The 11,124-nt window shown below is 38.4% G+C and overlaps 1 protein-coding gene across 5 annotated transcripts in view; it reads left to right on the top strand.

Annotated features, from left to right (window-relative positions):
• The first annotated feature begins 1,482 nt into the window (after positions 1-1,482).
• Positions 1,483-11,124, top strand: part of LOC119005768 (vacuolar protein sorting-associated protein 13B-like) — a 324,995-nt gene continuing 315,353 nt past the window's right edge. For all 5 annotated transcript variants that reach the window (XR_005070578.1, XM_037073678.1, XM_037073679.1 and 2 more), the window contains exons 1-3: positions 1,483-1,611; positions 2,481-2,639; positions 4,852-4,995. Coding sequence is in view for 4 of the 5 variants with exons in the window: in XM_037073678.1 (XP_036929573.1) it covers positions 2,493-2,639; positions 4,852-4,995 (291 nt within the window). In the remaining variant the exon portion in view is untranslated. The remainder of the gene's footprint in view (positions 1,612-2,480; positions 2,640-4,851; positions 4,996-11,124) is intronic.

Below are 11,124 nucleotides of genomic sequence, written 5' to 3'. Positions count from 1 at the left end.
GCGGCACTGAGCTCCTCTGCTCTCAAATGATCTCCAGATGACCCTCAGCGGCCTGTGACCTACATCCACTTTTTTCATTGATTTATCAATTTTCATTTATTTTATTTCAACCTAACCGCCTCCAATGCCACAACCTGGAAATTCCCTAAAAGACACATTTGTTTCTGTCGACACTGACGCGACACAAATGACACGATAACATAGACCCTTTACAGCTTTCCGAAGTGTGCAATCACTTGGCTGCATCTGTTCTCGCAGGTTACGACTTGTTCGTGTGCTCCGATCAGTCGTGTCAGCATTGTCTAAAAAACGACCAAGGGGCAGCAGGTGACAACTGCAGAAACAAAAGTGTTAAGAGAGGCGCACAGAGCCAAAGAAATCACTGGCCGCAGAAATTACTGATGTGTCCAAGTTTGATTGTGAGGAGCAGATGGGGCCTAACCCTGTTTTTCACCCTGATATCATATTTATCTGATGAGCCAGATTTATAGGATTCCAAGGTCACCCATGGGCCTGAAGCAGCAAGAAAAAGCCGGACCAAAATAATGGATTTAGGCCTAATTGGTTTTGTTTGTTTTTTCACTTCAATTTGGTATTTTCCGGCGCGTTTTAATTTACAGTAGGCTAATTTATTCCGGTAACATTCGTAAACTTCAGCGTGCCCCCAGTTGCATATATTAATATCATAATGTCACATTCACACTGTCATCGGACAAGGATTACATCAGCCCCCAAAAGAGATGACTAAAAAACTATAATAGTCAAGTGTGCCCAAAAACGTCAAGATCGCTCCACTATTTCCTTCATTGTTCACTTGCATTGACTTTTCCATAGGTCCTCGTCTCAGTGGACCATCTAAAGAGAATTTCTCTCGCTGAAATAAAACTTGGATTTGCGATGACAGTGGAGGACACGCATTGTTATTTTTAAAACTTTCCAATCATTCAGAAAGTTGCCAACGCGTTCACTCTTGCTCAGCAGGTGCCCGTTGTGGAGCTCACTCTACACCCTCGCAGCAAAGGTGAACTTCTGCAGCCGTATAAGGGCAAGGGGCGTGCGAGAGGAATAACGAATGTTACGTGCGACGATGCCTTCCCGTGCCCCTCGTAAATCCTTAGTTACACAGAGCGCTCGGTATTGTGACCACATGCACATTATGATAAGAAAACATAGATACGAGTGCCCATGAAACGCCAGCCATGTGCTGCTATTTTATGCATTCTTTAAACTAACTGGCACTACGGTACCTGTTCCTGCACTAGTTTATCCATATTAGGAGGCGGAGGATGACGATGGAGGACGATGTTCATCCAGCGCCTCTGCTTTTTTAATGATCCCCCGAAGTCTGTCCTATAAATATCACATGTATTATAGGAAATTCGAACGACACTCTCTCCCTTTTTTCGGTTGAATATGTGCGCTGAACACCGATGTGCATATTTCCTACAGACCGAAAAGGCAACACCAGGCATACGGAAGCCGCGTTGGTGTTTACTGATGACGTTTAGGATGGAGCTGTTGAGAGATGCGGCTAACGTCAGTTAACGAGATGAACACGTTTTAATAAACGTCGAAATCAAGAAATAGCTACAGAATACACGCGGGAGTCAAGTAAGGAAGGGGGGTTGTATTTTTTACCTGTGGTCAGACGCTTTAGCCAGCCGAAGCGAAGTTAGGGCGATTTCTTTTTCGCAGTTAGCTTAGCTTCTTTGCTCTGTGTTGTGCATAGCTAGAATGACAGGATAGCATAGCTAACCTTTCTGACTAACTACCCCGCAGTAAGTTAAATCTTTAACTATGTAGGACGGCACAGTTTCATTTTAAACGCCAAGTTAGACTTATCTTCAGTGCTATGCATTAGGAAAAGGGGGTGTTTATGATATTACTGCTGGCGTGTCTCCGTCAGTCGTATGCATAAAAAGTGAAGACACATTTACAAGCAGGCTAATTCCGGCGCTCCTGTGAGTGTAAATGAAGCCACTTAAAAGTAGAACCACTGACATTTAGCCAAAAGTAAGGCAAGCATTCACCTGCACCGCACATGAACTGACATATCATTGTGCCTCTGTCGGGTGGAAATATCACTTCAACCTGACAAACTGTAGCTTCATCCTCCGTCTGCCTAGATTATAGGCTACATTTAGGTCAGCAGAATTTGGTTAGTTTTTAAATGCGCATAATATATGTGTGACTGTTGCGTAGGATAAATTAGTAAGTATTTTGTCATACGTGTTATTAAACACCGATTAGCCACAACATCAAAATCACTGTCACTGATGTGAATAATATTGATCATATTGTTAAAATGCCTAAAGTGGAGTGCATTTCACCTGTGTTCTATGCCATAGAATTCCCTATGCTTTGGTCAAGCCCTCAGAAGCAGTAGTGTTTTAATGAATAAAGTTTGGATTTAATAATGAAGAGATATTTAATACATAAATACTGTGATGTACAAACACAGTGTTTGTTTTTCTTTGCAGGACAGGGACAAGATGTTGGAGTCCTATGTCACACCACTCCTGATGAGCTATGTAAACAAGTATATTAAGAATCTGAGGCCATCTGACCTGCAGCTGTCTCTCTGGGGAGGAGATGTGGTGCTCAGCAAGTTGGACCTGAAGCTGGATGTGCTGGAGCAGGTATGTTATGTTGACTGTGTCCCCTGCTTTCTCTAACATTTCATAACTTTTTTCCTAGGAAAGACAGATATTGGATATGTAGTGGCCCATGATAGGCAAAGTGTTTTTTTTTTTGTTTTTTTTTTTTATGTTTGAAGGAATGCCACGCAGTAATGATGGAAATATTAACATCTCTTTCTGTATCCGTACACATTAAATGGTCCTTAATGACCATCTGTGTCACTGTGTTAATGTTCACTGAAGTCACATGAATAACTGTCTCTTGCAGATATTGGTAAATCATAGGTTTACATTTTTTTTTCTTAATTTTATTGCAAGGGATTGAATTTGCTCATGACTCTTGTATTTTGTTAGGAGTACACAACAAGGATTTATTTCAGCTGATCCAATAATCGATAATTACCTGCTTTTAATAACTGATACTGATAAGATAACTGATATTTTCACATTTTGATGTTTTTTAAGATGATAATAATCTGTATTTCGCATAAACCTGTGGGTAAAACTGGCTAAGACTAAGATTTAATATTCTTTTAAGATTTGTTGTGTAAGATCTCGTACACTTTTAACCTCCTGTTTGAACCGTTGCAGAACATGTATTGCAATTTGCAATCATATTCTTTTCCTCTGAGACTATAAAAAACAATGTTAACACTAGTAACAATATGTTCGGCTCTCCAGTGTACACTGCGTAGCTCTACCCAGGTGCAGCAGTTTGACGTCCTGAGTGTGACAATAGCATGCTGAGCTTCTTCTCCCTCCTCTTCTTCTTCTTCTTCTTCTTCTTCTTCTTCTTCTTCTTCTTCTTCTTCTTCTTCTCTGTGTTTGTTGATGGAATGCAAGCCACATGCTCCCGCCTACTGTGTCAGGGGTGTGTAATTGTTGTGCTTGTTGAGTGGAAGCAATTTTGCTTTATGCTGTTGGCTCCATTTATTAGGTTTAATTTCACTAATACGACATACAGCTGACAACATACATTTCCCAGTATCAGGGCGATAATTAATGGGGATGATATTTATCTTGCATTACCAAATTTTGTAGTGATTTTTGTAGTTTAGTTTGCACTTCTGTTTAGATCTAATGGCATCTAGAATTATTAAAATCATTTTGTTCTCTCGACAGAAGCAGCAGCTAAGTATGTAAACATGACAGTATTCACATTGTAGAATGTCTGTACAATAAAGTCAGACATTTAGTGTTTATTAGAATAGAAAATGAAATAAAAGGTTTGGAAAGTAAGCATGTGCCCCACTGTTTATTTTTTCCATCAAGACGTCTCACCTATAGTGAATGTTGTCATGATCTTAGGACTTCATGCCATGCTGTTGAGCCAGTATCTTTACTGTTATTTTGGAGGAGTTTGATAGATTTACTCAGATATTTTGCTCTGCAGTGTTATTTTGACAGTGTTCTTTCTACACTTGCAATGTCTGGATTAGATTAGTCTGTCATGAGTTAAAAGAATTTTCTTTTCTCTTGAGTGGGTTCTGACTGCTTCTGAAGAGCGAACCAAAACACTACCTAACCCAACAGAGATTGTGATGAAAGTTCTTATTGAAAGCAGCTTCAAGTCAGCTGACAGTAGGAATTGTGTTTGGATTTTGATGTTTAACATTATGTCAAAAGCTTGGCAAATGTCCTTGCTTTGCCTGTGTTTTATTGCATTTTATTTGGACAGTACCCCCCTTTAAAATGTGCATGTAGAGATATTCCTCTTAAAATAAAGAGTAATTTTTTGTAAAACATTATGGTGTTTACAGCAAACAAACTATACGTTTAAGACAGTTTTCCCTCTGAATTATGTCTGGTTATTATTTTTATGGCTTAGATTTACTGAGGAGGCACATGAAGCCTATGTGTTAGCATGCCGGTTTCATGGGACTCGTTCTCACACAGATTAGTTCAAGATGCAGAACAGGGATTCATCTGCTTTTGAGAAAATCTGACTGATTTAGTTAAAAGCATGACCAGTTTGTAATCTGTATTTGTTGTGTTTACTGTCCTCTCGTCTTCATTTATTAGTTTCAAATAGTGGTTTACTAAATGTGTAGATGAAGGTTCAAAAATGTCCTTGAAGCTTCAGCAATCATATTGCCACATACCAGATAATATTGCCTGCATCACATATGTAAAACTGCAGTACAGATTATTCTAACTACATTCTATTGGTTATCAGATTGTCTCATCTTTATATGTCTTTGGATATTTATAGGAGTTGAAGCTGCCCTTTACATTCATGAGTGGTCATATCCATGAGCTGCGTATCCATGTACCCTGGACCAAGCTGGGCTCGGAGCCTGTTGTCATCACCATCAACACCATGGAGTGCATCCTCAAGCTGAAGGATGGAGCCCAGGTTAGTCATGATACTGGTGTGAAGAACAAGTTATCCTTGATTCCATTACAGGGCGAAATAGTGGCTGCCCAGATCTTCTTATTACTTAAATATTTCATTCTCATGCCAAAGTTAGGCTTTCTTGTTCCTTTTTCTCTCTGTTTTTCCAAAGAGTATTATAATGGCCCCTGTTTTATGGTGTAATATTTAATTTTTTAGCTTATACTGGATCCTAAAGTTTTGTAAGGTCTGTGGAACTTCTGTGTCATGCTAGAAGATGGTTTCTAGTTTATGATAGCGGACTCCATTTCATAATTATCCTTGAATACTGAAGCTCTGTGTTAGTGGAGTGGGGAGAAGCTCTGAGATGAGGCCAATCAAGAACGTGCATAATGACACATCCTTTAGACTGTCCTGACAAATCTGACCCGGGTCCTTCACAAAGACATCCTCTGTTCAGCAGCATTAAACAATTTAAACAAATTGTCCTCAGAGTTGTATAGACAACCAAGAGAGAAAGGCATGGAAGAAAGATTAGGACATGTAAAGGTATTTAATGCTACAAATTGATACATAGTGCCCCTATCATTGTTTTAATTACGTGTCCAGGTATGTGGTCTTGTAATCACATCAGTAACCTGCAAATGATATTAACATCTATCAGTTTGAAAAAACTACCGTAACTGAAAAATATTATTTTGTTACTGTTTCAAGTCAAGGTGTTTCTCAGATCAACTCCATTAAGCTCTCTGGCCTTTAGTAGTTTTAAGTCCCTCAACCTGTTCGACCCCTTACTTCAAGTTGGTCTGGTGTTTGGGCAAAGGTGTGCTCATTATGTCAAATAAGTCATTTTGTATCAGGCCAGACTCTGTTTCAGAGGTTTCCATCTGTAATGAGCAGTCAAACCCACATAATGGTATAAAATGAAGAATGTGAGTCTTGGTTCTATAAATTGGGAGAGTGTTCTTTTCTTTCTAATTTTCTTCAGCCACACTTACAACAGAGCTCACTATATCACTGTCACTTTACTAAAGTATGGTAAAGTACTACATAGGTAGGACTTAAAGCTTGCAATTAGCAGCGAAGTAGCAGTCGCTTCTGTCTTTTTTTATCCATGCTTTGTTACTCTGATGAGAAATGCACTGAAAAAAAGAAAATGAGCAAAGACACCAGCAGCCAATAAATCACTGTCGCATTGAGGGTTATGTATGAATTTGTGCCTTTTAAACAGGGATTGGATTGTAATCTGTGTTTTCAAAAGCTGCTGTAAAACACAAATTGGCAAGTGCCATAATGGCAGTCTGCAATGAGGAGCACATTTCAGAATTCGGGGATGAAAGTGTGTTGTCATCTGTAATACCACTGAATTCACTGTTTTGCAAATGCTCTTTCAATTTAACAAGAGGTGAATCAAACTTTATTTTTGAATTGACAGCTTTAAGCATAAAACATGCCTTGTTTTCCACATCTTTTTATCATTTGAATATGGTTGGATGAGCAATATGATTTACCTTTAGGAAATCACAATACTCGCTCTCAGCACATTTGTTCCTTAAAAAGAGGTAAGCATCATTGACCACTAACCATAAATGTTAAGGGAATTCAAAACTGTGAGGTGACTTTGACTAGTTCTACCAACTATGACTGCTTCATATTAAGAAGATTTGCAATTACGGACACCCCTGCAGTTTAGTTGGTAGAGCGTGTGCCCCATGTACAAAGAATGTCATGCCATTTCCTGTAATCGAATAAAGCCATGAAAATGCCCCCAAAAAACACTATAAAAAACAATAATGATAATTTAAAAAATGTAATTACATTCAAAGGCAAACTGAGATTGTTTACATTCCTGTGGCTTAAAAGTTCCTTGTGATCATGCTATTGCAGAAAAGTTTTTTTTGTCTCATGGGCAGGGAAATAGAATACTGCAAGGTAGTAAATATAGTTAATGCAGGCGATGCAGATGCAGAGGATGCTGCTTTCAGACGTTTAGGACAAATAAGCTTAGCAAATGTTTAACATTGAAGTAAATGTATTCAACACATTTATAAGACCTTGATATGTACAATGCATTTTGTAATCAGTAATACACGATCTGAATAGAAACATTTTTAGTTTGAAAAGGGAACCCCACAGGTTACCTTTTTTAAAGGTGCAATATTTAAGATTTTTTGTTTAAAACAAAAAAATCACCAACAAAAATGATCAACAGAGTGTGAAGAAATAAGAGTTTTGACTAATATATGTGTATGTATATATATATATTATTTATTAAATCAAATATTTGTTTTGTTGCAGATATCTACTGAAATTTGCAGCTTACCAGCTAGCCCTTATCTGTTCTCTTTCAAAACACTCTCAGCTCCCAGTTCGACCACTAGCTCCATGGCTTACTGAGCTAACTAGCTAATGGTAACTGCACTTAGCTGCAGTTAGCACTTAATCTGGTCTAGGTCTGGTCTGGCAGCCCCCATCTTATTTGGAGTATGACTTTGAGAAATACTCAGTTCTTACATATTACACCTCTCCTGTTGTCTTTGGGTCAGTTTGACCCGTCAGTTGTCTTTTGAAAACGGGTCAACAGGAAAAGTGTTTTGTCTTCACTCAAGTTTTAAGCACTAAGAGTGAGATTGAGGGACAAGTTAAGCCCTGCCATGCATCATCACTGACAAAAATCTAAGAACAGTTATCCAAGAGTTATATTATATTATTGTCTTTAGTTAAGTTAGGCATGCTTTATTTTCTGAAGGGTGGTAAATGTAAGGCATTCTTAGTAGATTTATTTTTGCAGAAGAGCCTGGTCCTACCTTTGTCAGCCATGCTTGGTGCTGGCTCATTTATGGGAAGGTTGAAGTTTCAAGGCCAGATGTCCCAAAAGAAACACATTTCAAGGGAAGTCAATTACAGCTAATTATGTAGACTGCGGCAAAAAGATTTGTAACACATGAGCTTGAGCTACCCAGAACTAACGGTAAATATCATACTATGCAGGTGGCTACTGCTTGTGAGATCAAGTTTCTAGCTCATTGGAACTTTAAAGTTATTATTATATATATGCTTTGTACACAGGTTAAGGTCATGTACCAGTACCTGTACTGGTAATACATGAAGTATAAAAAGAAGTATTTGTTACAGATGTTCTCTAAAAGGCTTTCAGTCAAGAAACGATTTTTGGGCAATTGCAAATGACGTTTGGACAAATTATTCAGTGGTATGTACACCCATGAGACATAATTTGGAACAAAGCCAGACTTACAGCAGAAGTTCTTCTAGCATGTGGAATTTAAATGAGCTGCTGCACTTCTCTCTTATGCGAGTGGGAGGCAGGAGGCTGACTACTGTGTTGTTAATTAAGAAAATGCAGTCAGTCCACTAATATGTGGTAGATTTGAATAACCTGGTCACTCATTTTACCTTTTTTTCACCTTAATCATTGCTGAACATTAAAAAGCAGTATCTCCCCTTGGGGAAATTTCCCACTCTGGGCAGCCCACAGAAACAGGATTATATTTCTCCTGTGGTTATATATCCTGCTCATATACTTCTCAGGCCTTGGTCCAGTTTTAATCATATTCTAGCAGGGACACAGAGAGTTTGGCATAGTTACCTGCAAACTATGGCAATGACAGTTCTCTCTGACGGTCTGGAATTTGGGTGAGGGCCTACAGGATTTTTAAAAGAGCTGAAAAAATTGATCTGTGTACGGAAAATATTACCTTTTTAAATTTAGTATATTACTAGTGTTTCTTTTGTCCAATAGAGACAGGAACTTTGTGGTCGGCCTCATGCGGCCAAAGTGTGGAAATGATAAATGATATCATTAATATGGTTTGTTTTCATAATTACTGTTAAAGCCTGAGCACTGGCCTGTAAAAACATCCGTACGTCTTTTGAAGTTCATTAAGGGTTGTGTAATTTGACCGGAATTATTTGGACTTTGTGTGTGCGTTTCCCCTTGAGAGGAACTGGGTAATATTAGGGATATTCAGATTGCTCAATAGGGCCCATCTGCAAAGCACCAAGAGCAGCTCTCAATTATAGTTTCCAGCAAATGTGGAAATTTGGGCGTTTAGCAGCAGTTGGAGATTACAGCTCCTGCTGACAGTGTAATTGCTTAAAATAAGCTATAATGAGGACTTGTAGTGCAAAAAGTATGGCAAAAAATGTTGTCAGCTTGTTTTTGACATTCATTTTACAAACTAGAGGCTATGTACAAACAAAATGTATTAAGTTTTATGTGTCTTATTGTGTCCTGAAGTCACATGGTGCTCTGCAGCAGAGTTAGAAATCTCCCACGATTGTGTTAAGGCTATTTGTGTAATTTAAAGATTAGACACAGTACATACTTTCTTTAATACACATTTATTTTCAGATTTATTGTAGATCATTCTGCCTTTATATATTTGTATTTAGTTTGAATCCCAAAGTTAAATCTTTCCTGTGTTAAATAAATTATTAGTGTGGACATCTCCATGTGAAATTAGACTAATCCCTAGTCTATGCCTAAAAGCTCACTGTATGTAATAGTAGATTGGTCATGGGGATGAAAGGTTATTGTAGTAGTTGACTTTAACTACTTTCTTCTTGCGCAAATATGCACTCGCTGTGGCCCCTCTTGAGTTACTTATATTGAATAACTGTTTGATCAGAGCCCTTTCTAGATTAAAAAGCAATCTGAAAATTTGAAGAGCTGCATTGGATTAAAACAATGGTTTTAAAATCTCTCATTCTATATAAAGAGCCCCTAATGAAATTGGAGTTACTAATAGAACTCACAAGGTCCCCATCTAGTATCGTATTTGCCCCATGGAAATCTCATAGGAGCTAGCAGCAATCTTCAGTTTTTCTAGTTTCACACCAAACTGCTCATATCCAGGACAGTCTTTCTATATTGGGTGTATTTATTTTTTTTCATTAGGTTAATGTTGTCATTTTAAGGTTTACCACTCAGATGTGGTGGATTGGAACTGGTCTCTCTGTGATGTTGAGCATTTGGTTTAAGGCACTGAGCTTCTCCCTTTAATGAGGAGACAGATTGTAGGAGATAGAATTTATTGTGTGGCTGTTTTTAGGAGTTTTGTTCTTGTACTTGTAGCTAGTTGTAGCAGTAAAAGAGAAATTGGCAAGATTGAACTCAGGCCTTAATGAAAGACCTAACAGCTAACATTGATGTAATGTTGCAAAATTACGGGCACTTTTTTTCCTTCTTGACATCTTGGTAAACTGCTCCAGATGTTGAAGATGAGGTGTGATCAGCAAAGATGGAGAGGAACTGGCTGGACAGCAGTTACAGTGGATCATAACACTCTCAGGCACTCTTTATTTTTTATGAGAGAGAGATAAGGGCTTGGGTCTACCGAGGAGAGCCTTTCTGGTTTTGGCTCGACTTGCTGCTTGATCTGGGAGTTTTATGGCCGCTGAGTGCATTTGCCACTGATGTGGAGGTTCTGATTGATGCATTGCCTCAAGATGATTTGGGGAGGTGCCTTTGAGACTTGTTGGTTTGGCATATGGTCCAACTAGACTCTTTCTTCTGTTAGATTCCTTCCAAACTATTTTTAGGGCTTTACACCACCAAACCTCATTGCTCCTAAATAATGGGTAATACATGTGAATTAGGGAACCCCATTTTGAAGACTTCTTAAAAACCCCAAGTTGTTATTCCATTGCTAAATCTACCGCTAACTTGACAAAGGATTGCTGTTTTGACTCTGAAATTAAACGGAAATCTATAGATGTGATAATATCAAACAGTCAATTACATGCAGGTTTTCAAACGCCGTAACCTCAGATGCACAGCTGATTCCTTGTTGTGGAGATGTACACTGGATGCTTCTGCATTAACATACGGTTTTGCCAACCAGTGGTTAAATCCACAACCCACTAAATGGCAATCCTGGGATGTATGTACTGTTATTGGCTCCTGTAAGTAGCCTACTGTTATTGTGCTTTACTGTGATTTGATTTGAGAAACCTAATTCTTGTTGACAGAGAGTGAACATGTTTTAAAGTGGAAAAAAAGTGAAAATTGTATTTTTCGAAAATGTCATTGTGTCATCCAGTAAAACATTAAACATCCAATCAAATGTTCTTTCACTGTGTGCCTTCGTAGTATATAGTCTTTCCTGACAGAATGAGACCCAGTATGTT

Source organism: Acanthopagrus latus, chromosome 17 (assembly GCF_904848185.1).
Source record: "Acanthopagrus latus isolate v.2019 chromosome 17, fAcaLat1.1, whole genome shotgun sequence".
NCBI lineage: Eukaryota > Metazoa > Chordata > Actinopteri > Spariformes > Sparidae > Acanthopagrus > Acanthopagrus latus.
Note: the sequence above shows the minus strand (reverse complement) of the source record. Positions and strands in the feature narration are given on the sequence as shown.